This window comes from Drosophila pseudoobscura, chromosome 2 (assembly GCF_009870125.1).
Source record: "Drosophila pseudoobscura strain MV-25-SWS-2005 chromosome 2, UCI_Dpse_MV25, whole genome shotgun sequence".
Taxonomy (NCBI): domain Eukaryota; kingdom Metazoa; phylum Arthropoda; class Insecta; order Diptera; family Drosophilidae; genus Drosophila; species Drosophila pseudoobscura.
The window spans coordinates 25262974-25283105 of record NC_046679.1 but is presented as its reverse complement, the minus strand read 5'-3'; the positions used below and the strand labels follow the sequence as shown (position 1 = coordinate 25283105).

The 20132-nt window shown below is 46.5% G+C and overlaps 1 protein-coding gene across 7 annotated transcripts in view; it reads right to left on the bottom strand.

Annotated features, from left to right (window-relative positions):
• pum (pumilio) overlaps positions 1-20132 on the bottom strand; it is a 210966-nt gene that overhangs the window by 77928 nt on the left and 112906 nt on the right. For 2 of the 7 annotated variants that reach the window (XM_033385979.1, XM_033385981.1), the window contains exons 1-2: positions 18756-19824; positions 2282-2293 (exon numbers count right to left, since the gene is read on the bottom strand). The exons of 3 other annotated variants lie outside the window; for them this stretch is intronic. In XM_033385979.1, the coding sequence (XP_033241870.1) occupies positions 2282-2293; positions 18756-18899 (156 nt within the window). In that variant the 5' untranslated portion in view covers positions 18900-19824. Of the gene's footprint in view, positions 1-2281; positions 2294-18755; positions 19825-20132 lie in introns of those variants that run through there. 2 more of the 7 variants (XM_033385980.1, XM_033385982.1) reach the window with 1 other exon arrangement.

The following is a 20132-nucleotide window of genomic DNA, read 5'->3' as shown; positions in this document are numbered from 1 at the left end:
ACTATCGAAATCATCATTAGAGCCGATTATCTTTCATTTTGACGCCACAACAACAGTTCCTAATTGAATGAGGTCCGATTATTGTGATGGAGTTTTGCATTGAGTGGGGCGTTCTAAGCACATTTACATAAGCGCTTGGTGGTGGCCCAACCAGCCGGAAATTGGCCAACCCACGCGCGGAATAAACACTCGACGGCGAGCGACCGCTTCCGTTTGATTACCGTTTGTTATTAGCCCTCTCTCTCTTTCCCTCTCTCTCTCTCTGCCTATGCTTCTTTATTTAACTCTTTCTGGCTGACCAGCAAAAACAACTCTTGAAAAAAACAGTCGAAATCTATACCCAACAAAAACGAAACGAAATTCGCAACAAATTAACAAAAGAAACTAGGAAAAAACATGAAGCCCGAAACCACCGAAACAAAAAATTGATTCTAATTAAAAAAAAAAAAATACAGAAAAAAATACAAATATTGTGCAATTTGTGAGGCAAACTTTCAGCGAGGGTTGCCACACCATTCGTAGGAATATGTGCATGCGCCTTGCGGTTTCCCCCCCCCTCCACTCCGTTGGTGTTTCTGTGCAATCGGAAAGTGCAATGTAATTGAATTAACCAAAACTCTCCACACTCCACACTCCGTACTCCCTACTCGAGTGCAACACTAATGCAATTAATGTCGTGTAATCCAATTACAATGTTCCACTTAATCTTTGTAGACATTTTAATGCAATAAAGTGTGTGCACACTGTTCGTACTTTCAATCAATTTTACTTTGGTTTCGACTACATTGTTGCGGCGATTCTTATCCCCCATTATTGCCCATCTGTTCGCTGAACACGTTTCTTCTCCGCTAAGTTTTCGGCTTGTTTATGATCTTGACATTTTCCTTTCTGGTAGAACTTGCTGTAGATTAAGATTTCTTTTATTGCCTTCCAGCCCGGGCCAGAAATGTGGCTCTGCCGCCTCGGACTATAGTTAATTAGTGGCTCGATTGACGTCGTGTTTGTGTCTAGCTTTTGGCACTCCACGTTCATCAGTTTTTATCGAGGCGCCCAGGCGAACCAAAGCCGAAGCCGATAGAGGGGCGCTGCCGCATGACGCGCGAGGCGTACAAGCAGGAAAGATGGATGTGTACTAATCACGAGAAAGGTGTTCCTGCTAGTCTTATTAATCTCCGAAGAGTAGTACGCGTCATTTGGGAGATGATTTGTCGAAGAAATATGTGGATTTCTTCAGTCATGCCACGAATTCTTTGGCCAGCAAAAGCCGTTCGACTTGTTTGCAAAGTTAGCCGATAAATTATCAACTTGTTTCATTAATGCATTGTATTGGATTTGATTCCCATTTGCTTTGTGCTTCGGACGACAATAATCCTTCACTTCACGAGTCTAAATTTCTATAAAATACTCTGTCCATCCATCCATCCATCCATCCATCAGATTTGCCTTCAGTCTACATTTCGTTGAACTGCGACATTTGTTATGCAAATTTCGAAACGAATACGAAAACGAGTATCGTCTTTGAGGCCTACCAATGCGTTTACTGAACCCGAATTCACCGAGCAACGACTCGGGGTTTCTGCATTTGAATTCGATTCGAAATCAGCTGTGCTTAACCGAGTTTAAATTTAGTCACTGCCCTCCGAGTAATCTGAATATTTCTAATCAAATAAATTAAACGTTTTAATAGGTTTGAGTATTTGGAATAAAAATAGTCCGAAGACTATAAATAAACTGAATATGTCTCTATGAAAAATGGATACAAACCCAAGATACTGTGTTGCTATTGTGCTCTATATATCCACTGCCAAGTATCCCCCTCTAAACACAGGGTATTCCCTGTCGAAACGATGGCGATGATGATGTCTGTTGATGACTAAACCTCCGCCACCTCATAAATACCTCAATATATCTTGAATATATAAGGATTAAACACATACGAGTCTGTGCAAACATATAGTATATCTGCTGAATGATTTCTTGGCCAAAATTCCCGCCGTAGAGAGTCCGGAAAGCACGAGCATCCGAGGGGGTCTGTTCTGTGTCCATCTGCTGCGCCGTGGTGCCCCACTAATTGCCCAAACAAAATGCTTAGCCGCAGAGTTTAGTAAATAAAAACTAATTGGCATTGCTGGCCCCCTCCCAATACTGCTTCCCCGTGACGCACGTGGCGCACAGATTTTGTTTAGCACAAATTATACAACACTGTCTGCAGGGCGGGCCGTCTGTGAGGGAGCTCCGAAGCATTTCCACCTCCATTTTCCCCCTTCAACAAGTTACGTACATTGTCACCTACCTGCAACGAGAAGAGAGAGAGAGAGAGAGAGAGAGAGTGAGAAATGGTTTTTGGAAAAAGCAATTTCAGATATGTTGACAAATAAATACAGTTACGGGCAAAAGATTTACAACGCCATTCGGTGGGATATTTCCGTGGCTAAATGTAAATCTCTTTCCGGCTTAGGAAACGAAACCCATTTCGATCTTTAAATTTCCATCTGGCTTTGATGGAAAACAGATTGCTTTCCCGTATGTTTCAACGGATTCTTAAATGTTTAAAACGGCAATAAATTACCACCCAAATAAGAGCTACATCTAAACAAGTCTCAAGTGTCTCTCTCACAGAAATACTCGCGGAATATTCATAGAGGTCTCTCCTCCAGTCCTCCTTCAGCATCTCAAAGACGGGCTTAAATATTTGCATTTAAAGCGAAACAGAAGCGTACTGCACTCTGCAGTCTCCCGAGGACGCGGATCCTTGTATCCTTATCCGTATCCTTTCCTTCCAAGAGCTGGACTTCATTCGTTGAAGAACCTGCCATAAATCAGGCGAAACAAGAGCCTCGCGACGGGTCGTCGGGTCATCAGACCAAGGAGGGACCTCCACGGAGCCTCTGCCTCTGCCCCTCTGCTGAACGGAGGAGCAGAGCAGGCGGTTGTCAACTCCAATTTGGTTTCTTCTCATAAATATTGACGCGAAAATTGTCGCTGGCGTTTGGCAGGAGGAGGGGTGATGGGGGGGGGGGGGGGGGGGGCACAGGGTTATTAAAAAATTCATGGCTTGTAAAATGCTGAAAATCCAGGCAATGGAAAATTTAAAATGCCTATAAAGGGGCGTGGCAGGGGAGAAGCTGGGGGGCGGGGGAAGCAGTCAGCGAATTGGCCGGCAAAGCGGCTTATAAAACAGAACAGAAACCAATGCCGCTTGCCCTGTGGCCTTTCTGACCGCAATGTTGGTGGTGGAGCTGCAGGATGGAGGCAGAGTGGGGTGTGGCAAGGGGCACGAGGCATGGCTGCGTTTGACGTTGGCGCACACTCGAAAAATATCATTTACATATCCGTGTATCCGCATCCGCATCCGCGGAGCCGTGCCCGCCGCCTGGCGAGAAATACACGAAAAGCTTTTAAATTTTTGATAACCCCATCCTGGCCCCCAACCCGACCCAACCCATCTCCATTTCCCATGTGGAGTTTTCCCTATCCGGATATCCTTTGATTTCTGCCATCAGTTTTGGTGCGGGCGCTGGCTGGGGTTCCCCCTCCTTTCTCTGGTTGTGCCTTGCGGGATTTTATTTTTTGTAAATTAAATTTAATTTTCCCGTTGCCTGCGCTCGCCTTCCCCCCCACCCCCTTGGGGGATTCCATTGCCTGATCCTGATCATATTTATATTTCATTTACTTAAGCCCTTTGCCTTTTACATTTTAACCAAAAGTTGAATCTCTACCGACTCTCTCCCCCTCTCTCCCTCTCTCTTTCACCTGTCTCCTTGCCTTTTTAATAGACAATTTTAATTCATTTCAATTAAACATTTTGTTGTTTGAAAAGTGCATCTCTTTAGGGCTCCCCACGCCCCTTCCCCCATTTGCGTTTTTCCCTTAATTTGGATTTATATATTTTTTGTTTTTGCTTTGTTTTTGGTATTTACTTGGCCCTCGGCTAGAAAGATATTTCGTTAGCGGAAAATATGTATTTTTCTGTGGCTGTTTTTGTTTGTTTTGTGGGGCGCGGCGTGGCGGCACATCTGTGCGGTTTTTGCCTTTGGTTTGTTTTGCTCTCTGGGATCCCTGGAAGTCTCTGGCTCTGTCTCTGGCTCACTGGTTCTGCTTTTTGTTTATGTTTTAATTACGTTTTTGTGGTTGATTTATGCCCATGAAATGGCGTAGGCCGCACCGAGTGGAGGGCCTTGAGTGGAGCAAATGGAAAGTGGGTTAACAGTGCCCTGGCTGCTGGGCCTTATCCACCCATAACTCTGTTGATTAGAACTTTGCATTAAATGTTGGCAGCACTTGATTTTGGCAGCCAACAGCCTTTAAATGGCAGTCGTTCCTCTCGGCTGTGGCAGATGGGAATAGAGGTAATTATTGGGTCTTTGCAAATGGCACAAGGCACTACCCGTATCCCATTAAAAAAAACGAGGGGGAGCCGCGGCCCTTGCTGCATCTCGCTCTCCTCCGCCAGACGGCGCACATTGCACGACGAAGAGTGTGCTTCAGAGTGGTCTGTGAGCTCTCTGAGATCTAGGCGCTCTTCGAGAGGGGCATGGGTGTATCGACTCGGCTCTTTCTTGGCTTAATCTTTGAGTATCGGTAATAAAAAGGAGTTCCTCCACAGGGAGGATGTTGGTTAGTTTTAGTCCCAGTTTTGATCCCAATATATCCTCTAGATTTTGTTCTAAGAGATATATGCCACCCATTTTGTCATTTGTTTAGCCGCAATCTCGGCCTGGCTGACCTTTCTTATCTGTGATTCCCCCCTTTAGTGGGTCGTGGGGTTGTGTGTCGCCTGCAATGCGCTTTCTATTTGTTTGAGATGATAAATGACTGAGCCCGGTTCTCCGTCTTTCCGGCAATCCATCCATCCGTCCATCCATCCGTCTATATCTATCCGTATCTATCCTTGGATGCATGCATCCAACTAACTAAATATCTGTGTATCTATCTGGGGCGGAGGCTATCTATTGTGTGTATTGTTGCTGGCCACTCGCTTGATGAAGGATGCAGAAGGCAGGCACGTGGAAGGAGCTGCTGGGTGCTACGTTTGAATATTTTCCCTATATCCATTTATACTTATGTACATCACTGTACACAGTATATGTATGGATATGTGTGTGTGTGGCCATTGAACATTTTTCGGTGCTGCCTGCAACTTGTCAGTTTCTGCACAAAGACCATCAATTTATTTAGTTTTATTATCTGCACACGCAGTGCGGAGAGTTCATACTTGCAGATGGGATGGGAAAAATGGGCAAATGGGCAAATGGGAATCGGGTATTCGAGTATTCGAGTTTTCGGGGTCTGGGGTTCGAGCAGCGGAAGTTCTTTCTATATTGGCTCAGAGCTCTCTCTCTCTCTCTCCCTCTCTCTCGCTGTCTATCTCTGTTTCTCTCTTGGTATTCCCTTTGTTTACGCTTTGCACGCAATGCATAACAGCGAAAGAGCAAAAAATTTTGTTTGTTGCAAGTGTCGCGGCATGCCCGGGCACCTCCCACCACCCATCGCCCCCCCGCCGACACCCTTCTGCCCAAAAAAAACAATGGAGTGAAAAAAAGGAATATCTTGACACTTTATCGTTAGCCAAAAACTAGCGCAGCGCAAACAAAAGCCAGGAGATGGGCATGGGGCAAGCGGGGCGGAGTCGGGCAGAGCGGGGCGGAGGCAGGCACAACATGACACGTGGGGGAACGGCTATGGCCAAGGGGATGGCATGGGATGGGGGGACCGGGGGATTGGGGGATGGGTGGATGGTATAAGGTTTTGGCATTTTCGCGCTTGGCGTTAAATTCCCCTGACAGCTATAAAATTGCATTTTAGAGCAGAGAGAGAGAACAGAGAGAGAGAGGGAGAAAGAGAGGGAGAGATAGAGAGAGTGAAGTGAAGTCAAACCGAAAGAAAGCAAAGGAACGCAGCGGCAGCGGCAGCGGATACAATGTATCTATGTATCTAATAAATAGTTATTGCCAGAAATAACAAAATTGATATTCCCTCGAGTTGCGAGAGAGAGGGGGAGTGGGAGAGGGAGAGAGTGGGGGGTAAAGCAAAAGTGCGACATCATTATATAAATTGTGCGGTGGCCAAAGTGAGCATCATATGTTTCCTATCTGTATCCATCAGATACTCGGAAACTCGGATACTAGGGGAATGCAGGCAGGCAGGCAGGGTGGCTGGGTGGCTGGAAGGGTGGCTTTCTTGTAAGTTTGAAGTGATTTCACACACATGTTTTCCCCAAAGCATCTCTCGTTGCTTTCTCCGTCTCCACCTCCACCTCCGCCTCCTTCTTCTTCTTCGCTCCTCTGTCAACATGACCACAGAATGTTGCACAGCTGTGCGAGAACGGGGCACGGGGGCAGGGCGGGCATATCGAAGTAGGAGCAGAGTTTGCTTTGGTTATTTGTCATTGATGGAGATGGCAATCGGGGCGGGGCGGGGGCGGGTCGGGGGCGTTTGTTGGGGGCAGAGTGGAAGTGCGAGTGAAGGAAAAACAAACAAAAATTCTTGCACGTGACACGGAAATCATATTTAGCCGATGGAATATTTATGCGATCATCGAAAGAACAAGTTTCTCTTGAACTTCAACAATCTTTTAATACGGAATTCCCTTATTGGCCCCTGAAGCCCCCTCAAAGGGGGATCCCTGAATGGTAGTATCTCGTCCTTGATCTAGGCTTAGCCCTGATAAATATTTTCTCCAGCCCACCAATCGGCGGAGGGCAGGAGGCGGCGTGCGGTTTCCGGAATAAGTAAAAAACTGTTTGGATTTCAATCTTCGAGCGAGTGAATTTTTATGGGACATCAACAGAAGGCCGCGCCGAGGCACGCCCCGCCCCGCCCCGGCCTGCAGGCCTTCCGATAACATTTTCCCGACACGTGTCTGGTCCACGTGTGTCCTTGTCGTCTCTGCGGAAAGGGTTACAAACTGCCTGCCTTCTCATTGAATTTACTTTATTCTTGCGGCGGTGACGACTGCCTCCATGGCTGTGCCACTTGCGGCGAGATTACACGCTTGTCAGCGGAGTCGTCTCCGCTACAGACACCCGTATCGGAAAGGGTTCGGGCTGTCAAATGAGCAATATGCTCCTGCTCCTGCTCCTGTTGAGAGCTCAGTGGAGGAGGACCTAAGTACTCCATTCACACGAGGGCTTGCATACGTTACCCCCTCCCATCCCCCTTGGTATCCACCCTCTCTGTGTAGTAGTTTCTATCCTGCTTATTAGAAGGCCTCCTCCAATCCTCAGGCCCCCGTGGCACATTCAACTTTGGCCGTCTTGAAAAGTGTTCGAGTGAAACTTAGATGAACTCCACTTTTGGATTACATTTGCCTCCTTTTTGTTCGTTTTCTTTGGATTTTTTGGTGCCCAAACAAATTTCCAACATCCTGCCTGCTCTAATCCTCATTTCGGGCTAAAGTTCGCCCTCTCCCGCTCTCTCTCTCTCGCCTCTAAACGATTATGAATGCGAAAGCAGGCCGCTGGGGGGTGGTAACCCCCCCCTTACAAAAGAGTAGCCTTCCGGCTACTAAGCGGCTGATGAAGTGGCACTGGCACTGGCACCATCTCCAGCGGCAGGCATCAAGGCGCATAATTTGCTTAAATAATTTGCAAGTGCAAAGTTATGAATTGCTTGGATGAGCAGCAGCAGCAGGATCCACTCTCCATCCCCGCCCCTCCCCCCTGCCCCCCTTGGGGCATTAGTAGTGGATGGGGTTTGCCATTTCCGAGGGAAATGCATTTTCCAGCAAATTGTTTCCCCTCGAATCGCACAAAAATTTGCTCGCCCGAACATAAAATGTTAATTGTTTGTTTTCCCCCATTTGACAGAACCTCCCACCCCGCCTCCCTCCCACTCCAGCGACGAGGCATACTTTTGTACAATGAGGAAACGGGGCTTAGAATCTACAGAATGGGCACAAAATGGGCAACAACAGCAACAACAGAAGCGACTGAAATGGCGGGAAAAGTGGGTTAAATGCTTAATGATCTCATGATCATCACGATCATGATGAGGATGGAAAACGATGGGAATGCGAATGCGAATGGGGAATGGGAATGAGATTGCAACTGGAAATGCAACTGGAAAATCGCGACTGCATATCCGAGTAGAACTCGAATACTTTTCTCTTCCATGTTTGGCTCTGACTCTGGCTGTGGCTCGGGCTGTGGCTCTGGCTGTGGCTCTGGCTCTGGCTCTGGCTGTGGCCGTGGCTCTGGCTGTGGCTCTGGCTCTAGCTCTGACTCTGGCTCTGGCTCTGACTGTGGCTGTGGCTCCGTTTCTACTCAACAATAAAAATTCACAACCGCCCGCCACTGCCACGGATGGATACGCCATGGATGGATGGCTACACGGATGCGCAGATACTTGCTGGGTGAAAGTTTCTCTTGGCTTTTCAGTGGCTAAATGCAATGAAATTCTGATTTTCATAACGAATGCTCAAACAGTGGGTAACTTTTGTCTGAGGAGACCTGAGACCTGACATACCCGCCGCCATTTATGAGAATTATGACAATTTCTCCGAGGCTCTCCCTCCCCTCTCCTCGCCTCGCCGCCCCTCACCGACGTGTGGCACAGTTTGTCTGTGAGTCGCCGTAATTGTTCTTACGTGACACATTTACTCCGCAGCAGAGAGAGAGGGGGAGAGAGGGGGAGGGGAATGGAAAGGTATCTCTCAGATACTTTGACAGTTTCGTGTGTCTCTTTTCAAATGCGCCACGCGGCGGCACTGTGGCACGTCCGGGCCTAGGCTGGAGTTGACTTTTTGTCAGTTTGTAGGCATCGCTAGCAAATGTATCTGTCAGATACTTCCCAGAAGTCGGTACAGAGATTTTCAATGTTCGGCACACGTTTCACGGGACGAGACAGATGCATCCGTCAGATACATTCGAAAATAATACTATCTGAAGGTAGTAAAAGATACAGACGAATAGCGACTGCATCTATGAGATAATATTAGTATCTGCCAGATACTGTTTAAATAAGATTGTATCTTTAAGATACTTTTCAAAATATAAATAGCGACTACATTAGCTTAAAAAACATAGTATCTTTAAGATACTTCATAAAATATACATAAATAGCGACTGCATCTATGAGATAATATTAGTATTTGCCAGATACTGTTTAAATAAGATTGTATCTTTAAGATACTTTACAAAATATAAATAGCGACTACATCTATGAGTTAATATTAGTATCTGCCAGATACTGTTTAAATAAGATTGTATCTTTAAGATACTTTTCAAAATATAAATAGCGACTACATTAGCTTAAAAAATATAGTATCTTTAAGATACTTTACAAAATATAAATAGCGTCTCCATCTATGAGATAATATTTATATCTGCCAGATACAGTTTAAAAAAGATAGTATCTTTAAGAATGTATCTATACAAAACATGAAGATCCCATCAGCCGATATATTTAATATTTAGTAACCGCATCTGTCAGATACTTTTCCTACTAATATAATGTATCTACAAGATACTTTGTTTGGGAAATAACGCCACAATCGCTACAAGTAGATGTATCTGCGACAGTCTGTGAGTATCTGTGAGATACATTCGTGTTTCTGGGTTATGTACACACTGCACAAAATTCTACCAATTACTGGTCGCCCATCCCGCACACATAGGGATGCCTGCTCGGAAATAATTGATGCCTGCCTGCCTCCGCATAGTATCCCTCAGATACGGATACAAATGATGACGTCTGTAGCTATTTCTTGACTTCTTGACTGGGTTAACTACCAATCAATGCCCAGCCTAGACAGCAGACAGCACAAATATAGAGACAGGTACACACACACACACACAGACACACCCAGAGAGGGGGCCAGAAATGATCGACCAATAAACCGAGTCGAAACCAAAACCAAAATCAAATCCAAAACGCACTTAACTCAATATGGCCAACGTTTTGTTCTCCTCTGGCCCCGATCCTCCCCTCCCCTCCCCTCCGCCACCCCTCCTGCTAGCCGTATCGTGTATCGCCTGTGCCACCCACCCCCAGTGCGGCTCCGCATCGACATCATTCAAATATAGTCTCTCGCAGCTAACAAATTGCACTGTCGAATGCAATATTTTTGCTTTTAGCCATAATACCTTTTACATATGCTACGACAGATGGCAGAAGAGCATTTTAAGCTGCCATCTCTCCACCCCCCCCCCCAGACAGCACCCACTCCCTGCTCCCTGCCCACCCCCCCCTCGACGCTACTCTTGAAGCCAAAAGGTAAGTAACTTGCATGCAAGCCAACCGCAAGAGTCAGCAGAAGGGAGTCCTGGGGGCGGAGGCGAAGGACTGCCTCTGTCTCTGTCGGAGGGCAGCAGCCAAGCCAAGGCAGGGCACCAGGCACCAGCTTGTTAGCATGAAATGTGTCTGGGGTCTGGGGTCTTGGGTCTTGGAGGAGGCTCCCTTCCCCTCCCCCTTGGACCACAACTCAGAGACGGAGGAGGAGGAGGTGGAGGTTGAGAGACCGATGCTGGCAGAGTGATAAATCCTTGCGGCTTTTTATTTCCACTGAAGCGTCGCTCGCTCGCTCGCTCGCTCTCTCTTTGTGTGTGTGTGTGGGTGTGACATGCCACGCCCCCCAGCCCAGCCGCCTCCTTGGCGCGCATTGCATTACAGGCACAATAATTCTTACTGACAGCAGCTCTTGGTCTTGGGTTCTCTTTGGGTTTCTTTTTGGGTTCCTTTTGGGTTCCCCTGCTTTCCCTTTTCCCTTGGCAGCCACATGAAACGCATTAAATATCCACACTTAGCGCCCAATTAAAGCCCAAGAATCAAACCGAAAGAAGCAGCCAAAAAATACAAAAAAAAACACAAAAAAAAAGAAAAGTGTATCCTTGCTTTTGCCTTCCCTTCCTTCCCTCCATCCTTCCCTTTTTTTTGGCTGGAGGCGGTTTTCCCTCTGATCATATACCAAAAACAAAATGTACGCCTCGTTAATTTCAATTTAAGTGCAGACAATTTTCCACAAAAAAAAAAAAAATATACATTTATAAAAAAGAAAAAAAAACCAAACACAAAAAAAAAGTGAAAAGAATCAAAAATAAAGAGCGAAAAAAATACATTTTTACAAAAGGCAAAGCGCAAATTAAAGGCTCCATTTTCGAGGGGTACCACCCTCCTCCTCACCACCCCCCTCCCCTGGAGACACACACACACACACATTAGCTTTGGAAAAAAAAAGGAGAGAAGTATTTTATCGTTGGCCAGGAAACAGTTTTGCGGAAGCCGGAAATGTTTCCACTTCCACTTCCATTCCCCTTTTTTCTCTGTTGTAATCCTTTGGTTCTTCTATTCGGATTCCCTCTCTAAAAAGGGTTCCATTTCGCTTCGCAGGGAGGGGGAAGGGAGGACGGCCAGGAGGGGGTGGGAGGGGGGGCCGCAGTGCATTAAACATTTCACTAATTAAAGTAATGGAAAGGGCAAAGGAAATATTTGCAATTTATTAACAACAAACCAGCAGTTCATCATTCCATTGCCCCTGCCACTGCCCCTGCCACTGCCCCTCCCCCTGCCCCTCTCCCTTGCTCCATGGAGGGATAATTGTGTTTGCGACAGTCCCAATGAATGGTGTCCACAACTGGGTCGAGTGTTTCGAGGGGGGCGGGGAGGATTCTAATCCCCGAGAATATTTAAATAAATTAAAACAAATATTGTTTATATTTTTTAAGTGCTCAAAACAATTGTTGGATTTAATTGTCGTATAAATCAGAAAATTCTTTCCAGCCATGGCCATTACAATGAAATCAAACAGCAACTCGGGGTTTAGTCAACTTTTTAAAGGCAAAATAATCCCATATAAAACAAAGTAAGATCTTCCAGAATTCCCAAACCAGTTACAGAATTTAATGTCACAAAAAAAGAAAGAAAGAAACCCACAAAAGATGGACAGAGAGAGGGGCGGGAGAGGGGCGGGAGAGGGGCGGGAGAGAGGCGGGAGAGAGGCGGGAGAGAGGCGGGAGAGGGGCGGGGGATATGTACTTCAAGTGTTGACAATTGACTTACTGACTCGTAGCTCTTGGCCATAAGCAATACACCGAAAAAGAACCCAAGAATCAAGTCCAACACGCTCTTCTAGCCACTGGCTCCGGCAGGCATTCAACTTCAAAAGCAGCTGACTTTTGGACACGTTTTTAAGCTGGGCCAACACACACACACACACACACACATGGACACACACAGCAAACTACTCTTCAGGTCTCCGAGTGTGTCGTGGTGAGGTCATTGACATTGACATTCGAGTGTGAGCCCCGAAAATCGAGCAAATAAAATTACGAGCACGAAAAGAAATTCTGCCAACAGATGACTGATGAAATATTTGAATTATTTAAATGCCCAAGAATGCCTATAAAACGATGAAATAATTTCTGTGAATAACCAAACAAAGCAGCCGGAATAAATACACACAAATTGGGGATTTAAAGAGTGTTTGAAGAGGGAAATTAAAGTTCATTTCGATTGATTAAATCGAGGAAATCGTTGGGGAATATGCCCTGTCCCTACACAAATATTAAGCATCGAATCGGCAAATTGGTAAGCACTTTTTGGCCCATTGAAAGCGTATTTTCTTTTGATATTTGCGCCAATTTTCCGTGCATCGTTGGCCAAGTGAATCCGAATCGATTGAGTACGGGGAATTATTTTTGGACAAAGCCGCAAACAAATCCAAATATTAGCCCAATATTTGGACGACTATTTAATGCACTTTAACGACTTTAAATAAATAAATCCACCATGCTGTGTGGCTGTGTGGCAGTGGGCCGGAGGGGGGAGGACCCAGACTACGACTACGACTACGACTACGAAATTTTCCGCACATTTGAGCGGAAAATTATCGATTTATATGTGAGAGGCGGGGGAGGGGGAGGCAGTATGCAACAAACAGCGGCTGGCAAATAGAGCCACGGACAGGGACACGGACAGAGACAGGGACACAGGGAAAATGATGCCCAGCATTTGATGAAAGAGGCAGCACACAGACGCACAAATACTTGTGTTGCATTTGCAACATTCCCACACACAGACAGAGAGACACAGATACAGATACAGATACAGATACAGCTACGGCGGAGCGTGGATGACACTCTCTGAACGAGCAGGGAAATGGGAAAACTCTTTTGGGAATGAGAAGAGCACACTTCGGGGGGGAGACGCAGGCGAAGGCTACTTTTGCTTTTGCTTACTTTTCATTCAAATATTTTCCGCTTGCGAATGGAATTTTCCCTCACGCCCCCCCGCCCCGCACCCCGCACCCCTGCATCTGTGGTTCAATAAACTGGCGCGTGAATTTTCTATTTTCCTCAAATGAATTCTATTTTGTTGGATTTTGTATCTCTGCTAAATGTTGAACATGTCTCCCCAACAAAATATGGCGCCCAATATAATGAAAGGGGGGGGGGGGGGGCGGGGAGGGAGCCCAGTGAAGAGAAGGAAGGAGTGCAGTGCACGGGTATAGCAAGAGGCAGAGGAGCTGCCGGCTGCGTTTTGTGGGCCAAGAAGACGGCCAGAGAGAGAGGCACCTGTACCTGCAGAGAAAGATACAAACCGAATGTGCAGCCTGCCTCGGTTCCCATCGGACATCGGACATCCGAGTAGCCGTAATCCCATTTCATGGGCGGGAAAGATACAAAAAGAAGAAGAAGGATAGCCGAGAGACACCAGAGAGAATTTTATATTTCGGTTGATGGTCGAATGTAATAACCCCAAGATCCTGTATCTCTACAGATACACAGATACATAGATACACATTTTTGTGGCTTAAAGATACACATAATCTATGGGAGTACCAGATTGATTCGGACTAGTTCTCGGGCATCTTTTAATCGAAACCTCATTAGATTTCCCCTAGAATTTCCCCCCCTCCCCCTCGAGAGAGCCTTGAAGCTATCAATACACATCCCCCCACCGCCCCACCGCCCCTGCCACCCCATTAATGTGTATATTTTTTTTGCACTCCTTCCAACGCACGAAAAAGAGAAAACTTTTCATCTTTTCATCGGGGTTTTTCCACCCTCCCCCCTCCCACGCTCTGTCCACTGGGGGGAGCACTCTTTCTGGTTGGGTGCGAGACCTTTTTTATGCCTCTGCTAATTTGCTGTCATTTTGCTTTCCATGCCTAGAGGAGCTTTTCCTCTGCCTCTCCCCCACCCCCGCCCCCTCTCCCATGCATTATATATCGATCAAAATTCAATTTGTGACGCTTTTTTTTTGTCAAGGTTTAAAGCCCAGATGGAAGCCCAGTCCAGATGGGCGATGGCTAAGGGGTGAGCGAGGGGGGGGTTGCGGGTGGAAAAAGAATGAAAATTAAGTTTAATTGAAAAAGTTTGTCACATCTTTTTAGCTCATTTTTTCTCGTTCTCGTTCTTGGTCTCGTTCTCGCTCTCGTTCTCCCTCTCGTTCTCGCTCTCGTTCTCCCTCTCGTTCTTGCTCTTGCTCTGGGTTTTCTGGTTTCTTTTTTCCTCTTTTTATGCGATGACTTACGTATGACCTCGAGCGGTTTTTAATTAACCCAATTTGCAGTTTGAGCCAAAGAAAAACTTTTCACTGAAGATTGCTCTTTGGCTCACGTTCTACAACCTCTTCACAGACACACACACTACCCCTCCCTCCCCTCTCCCTCTCTCTCTGTCTCTGTATCTTCCTTTCCATCTTTCATGATGCTGTCACTTCAAATTCAAATTCTCTGAGAAGGGGGGGGGGGAAGGGGGTCTCCAGGTTGGCAAAACTTCAAGTTCGACTTCTGTTTCGATGTCACTAGATATCAATGCCGGAACGGGCAGAGATGTAATCTTGGGCTCATGTCGACTTCCGTTGACTTTCTTCGCTTCCGCTCCGCCGAGAACCCACATGATCCACAGCGAGTGCTGCCTGTCGTGCTCCAAAAGATAATCAAGTTATGCCTGAAGGACAGTCCTGGAGTCCAGCTTTAAGCATCGCATCTCTCTCTCTCTCTCTCTCTCTCTGGGAACTTCAAGCCATAAACACAAGATGTTGTCCAACGTTGGAGAAGGTCGGTGGAGGAGGAGGTGGTTGCCGGCTCTCGAATGGCTCCAAGGGAGTATAAATTGGTGGACAGGCAGGCAGACAACACATGTTGTTAATAACTTTATTGTTTGCTCCTCTTCACACCATTTAATTCCTCCCCGTTCCCCCCATTCCCCACCCATTCCTTCGTCTCCTTCTCTCGAAATTGAAACACGTGACTGGACTGGACTGGACTGGACCTTGGACACAATTATAAAATGAGACGAGAGTTTGATTTCCTTTCTCTGCCTCTGGCTCTGGCCTTTCCTCCAACTGTTTTTCTGCGAACGTTGACAGAAAATTAATTAAAAAATTCCCACTGTTGGTGGCAAAAAAAAACTATATAATGAGTGCCTGCCATCGATTGCAGTTCGGGTCAGTTCTCGAATGGCTGGCTGGACCTTCTGCGATTGAGTTAAGTTCATTACGCGGCACGGGGCACGGGGCACGTCTCGATGGTCACAGGTGGCACTGGCTATGGGTTGATGGCTGCACTTGATTGGATTAGTTGAAGATAGTTTGGGGCCAGAGCGAGAGACATTCTCTACGGATAACAAGGGGATGCCATGCCCGATGCTCTATGATTTTTGGAATCCCCAACGAATCCGCACAATACACCTCCGATTTGCTCCAGTGCAGGTGAAAACCTGCAGCCCAAAAAAAGAAAACCAAACACGTTCCGAAAACAAGAAAAAATTGAGTCAAATCCAAGACAAGCCAAAAACTTATACACAATCTTTTTCTCTCTGCTCCCTGCATTTTCACCGCTTTTCTCCTCCACAAAGCCGAACATAGAGTCGTTAATGCCGCAGTTTTCCATCCACACATCGCAACACATCTTCGGTCAGTAGTGGGGCAAGGGGAGGGGCAGGGGCAGGGGCAGTGGCGGGGGCAGGGAAAGGGGGGAAATCAGGGTCTCCTCTGAGCGCGTAGCCACGGCACCTAATTTGCTGCAATTTCCACCGCAGCCAGCGGAAAATTCTTCTGCTGCTTCGTTATTAAAAATGCATAAAATCTGCACAGACCCGCAGCCGCAAAAGGAAGGGGGAGGTGGGATTGCCACAGATACATTTTCCAACGCTTTTTATTTTCTCGTACTTTTTGTTGCAATTTTACACGCAGCGTGCATAAAAATAAATATCAAAAATAAATTAGAGCTACCTGTGGGTTTTTTTTTCCTCTGTATTAACTTTTAGAGAGAGGGAGAGAGAGAGAGGGAGAATTGCAGGTGCAACCGAAGGCGAAAGAGAAGAAGAGGAAGACGAGATTGCACTTTAAGCGAAAAGAAATAAATGAAATAAACACCAACAAAAGTTCACACACAACAAAGCCGATGGGGAATAGGGGGAGCATAAGGGGGAGCAGGGGGGGCAGCAGTGGGCAGGGACAGGACCGAGACACGTGTGGCACACACTCACACTCACACACGGCTGTTGCACTGCCACATAATTGAAATTATGTTTGGAAATTGCTATTTGCAAGGTAAGCAAGAAAAATGAGCAGAAATGAGAACGGGCGAAAGATACGAATTTTGTATGCCCTGCAATGATTTGCCTGGAGAAAGGGTACAGTACCGCGAAAGGGTATTCAAAGATAATCAGAAACGGGAAAAAGAAGAGCGAAAAATAAAGGTTTAATATTGCAAAGACACTGCAGAGATCGTGGAGTAGGAAATGATTGGATTTGAAGGGGAAGCACCCAAGCAGTGAGTGGAGTGGCACGCATGGGCAAGCAGTGGCAAGCAGTGGCAAGCAGTAGCAAGCAGTGGCAAGCAGTGCGGAGGGCTCGTGATCATTCATGTTTGATTTTCGTGAGCTAATTTCATAGAAAGTTGCGTGATTTAATTGATGATGGGACGTCGAACCCGCGACTCCCTCGCGGTGGCTCCTTTTCGCTTCCTGCAACGCCCCCCCCCCCCCCCAAAACGCACTTGAGCAGAACCGACAAGAAAAGGGAGCGAAAAGGGGTCGAGAGAGAGAGGCACAATAAAGTTGGGAGGAAGAAAAAAGCGCATTTGAAAACTTAGTTAAGGGCCAGGCCAATCCGAGAAACAGAGGCAGAGAGGGAGAGGCCCAGAGAGAGAGAGAGAGAGGGAGCAACTGTTGTAATGACATTTGGAAAAGGCAACAACAAGAAAATAAGTTTTTCCTTTTGAGAAAAGCCTCTGCTGCCGCTTGTCGGCCTCGAGCACTTTTCAGTGTTTAACTTGTGTGAAGTTTCCAAGTCGGAGTCGGAGTTGGAGTCGGAGTTGGAGTCGGACAAGACGGATAGATGGATAGATAGTTGGGATGGAAGATGGGTTAGACATGGCCACTTGTGGAGGCTAACCCACTGAGCGGTGCGCCTCACGACAGCTGTTGCCAGAGGCAGCCTGTGGTTGTGGCTGACTGCCACTGCGGCTCTGTCGGCTCTGTGGCTCTGCGGCTCTGTGGGCCTTTTAAGCAGGTCAACGCTAGACATGAGCAGCAGATTGCAGTTGTCGAGAAGTTTCGCCTGAAGTTAATCTATTTGAAAAGTTGAAGAGCACAACATATGGGTTGAAAAGAGATGGAAACAGAGAGAGAGAAACGTTTATGGGTATTCTATAAATACTTCTACTAGAATACATTCCCGACTCTTTTAGTGGGTATTATTTTGAGGGAAATCTCCCCAATTACTGGCCAAACAAGATCCATCGAATCTGTATCCATCCACTTGCATAACGAAAGCCTTTCACCCGCCCTCTGGCCCAGAATTACCATCTAATTACCATCAGAGTGTCACACACAGAGGCATTTGACAATGACATCTCCCTAGCTGAGTCCCATCCAGAAGCAAGTCGAGAGGCAAGTACCCTGGCGGATGGGTAGGATCTACCTTCCATTCAAGTACTTGGTTATGCACTTTGATATGCGACAGTCAGTCTAGAGAGAAATGGAAACCCGAGTGCACGGCACACGTCGAATACGTAATCTGTGGGTGGTGCATGGGGGTTGGGGGTTGGGGGTTGGGGGTTGGGATTGAGGTTAGCAGATTGCTTTACATGTTTAACAAATAATAAACATTTATTATTTAGCTTACTTTTGGGGTACTTTTGCACCTCCCAGCTGGCGGTGTAAATTGAAATGGAAACGATTGTAGCTTATGGCTTATAGCGGGGGTGTACTGTGATTACGTATTGATGATGATGATGATGATATTCTAGCTCAACCATAATCCCTCTCTGCTCTGTTTTAACCCACTTTACAGGGCTTTTTCGAAGCGCATAAATCACTCAATTGGAAAATGCACTCTCGCTCCACACTGGTCTCTGTCTATCTCTAACCCCATCGCTCTCACCCCACACCGCCGCATCCACTCGCTCGGCTCTGGCCCAAAGCATAATTCATATGCTGCTTAAGCCTGGGCCATAAATTTACCGACCAAAGCAGAGGCACACATTAATTAGAGTTCAAAGCGAACCTCTCGGCCACAACCGCAACCGCAAAAAGAACAAAGATTCGCGCCCCAAACCGGGGGGATACCCAAGAAAATCGATGCAAAAATTCAACAAAAATAATAATCAAAGTGTCAGTCAATCGTGGCAACGGAAGAAGCTATAATTGTAAGCAAAACAAAGAAAACAATCAACGGAAACAATTACAGGGGCGATTAATTAGGGGGCCAATTCTTCCAAATCTTCTTCCAATTCGGATATATTTTCTGTACTGGAACTATCTGCTGTCTATCACTTCACCAATTTAGAATCTCTTTAGACTTACAATATGCTCCTTTAGCTCTTTGCTCCGGATTGGTCCCAGCCACTGATGTAATCCAATGTAGCGTTTTTGTACCATTTTCAAGGCGGGCGCGCCCTGGGCATATGGGCCGCCCAGCAGGGCGCTGGCAGTCTCTAGAACCACCATTTTGTGGCTATCTCTTCGGCCTGTGATAGCTGTTGTGTGTTGTTGCACTTTCCGGCTGATAATACCGGGGACAAACACAAACGATAAATGCGAAACAGATTTGTTGCCTGCTTTTGCTTTGCTTTTGCTTTTGTTTGCTTCTTATTGGAGTGCTTTCTTTGGTGCACAAAACATTTCAGAGTGTGCGAAGGTCGGGATTGATGCAAGTGATTGACAAACTGTTGACTCAGTGTTTGGTTTGTTCAATTTGTTGTTGGTTGTTAATTTTTTGGTCAGCGTATTTCAATTAAATTTAAGCCACCTCTGCGCCGTCAGACAGACGTGCCGCTCCGGCCGCAAAAGCGATGAGTGACGACAGGAGGAGGTGGAGGACCCAAGAGGAGCCCAGCAACTGAATGGAAGGAACTCTTATCGGGCTTCGGGTCTCGGGTGGCGGGAGTCGGGTTTCGGGTGTTATAATCTGCACTTTTAATCCTCAGACAACGCCGGCGACGACAGTTTCAATTTACTTTTGCCATTTGGCAATCCTTGAAATCAATTAAATGACACGCACAATCCATCCACAATAAAAATCTCGTTTTCTTCTCTTCTCTTTTCTTTTTCACGTTTTACGATGTATTCTTCTTCACTTTGCATTCATTTCCCTCAACTGGATTGAGATTTGACACATTTATTTTGTATTTTATTTACTTTTTAACAGGCACTGATCAGAAAATTTAGAATTTCCTTACAATTGTACAATGTTGGGGGCTATTTGTACGATTGCACTTGGGAAAGAAAGCACTTGGGCAGGCCACGAGAACGCGGACACAAACGACGAGACCACGACGTTACGGCGTTACGGCGAAGTATGTGATACGGAAACCGGACAACCGTTATGTTCAAAAGTTCGTCGCGAACTGGCGAACTGGCGAACTGCGAACTGATTCTGAAGTTGACGAACGAGCCGAGCGAAGAGGAACGAACGAAAACACAAACGAAGAGGAAAGAAACGAAGCGAAACGAAACGAAACGAACGAGCCCCATAAACGAAGCAGAGCACCACCACCACCACGACAGCGCCGCCGAAGCAATTCCCCTAGCGAATGCATTCGTTCAGTAGAAGAGCACGGCACGGCAAGAGAGCCGGAGAGCGGGAGAGCGCTTGGAGACTCTTCACTGTAGAGTTGGGCGAAAAACACTTGTTGTTGACGTTTTTCCGCCGCGGCACACCCCAAACCATAAGTGAGAGCG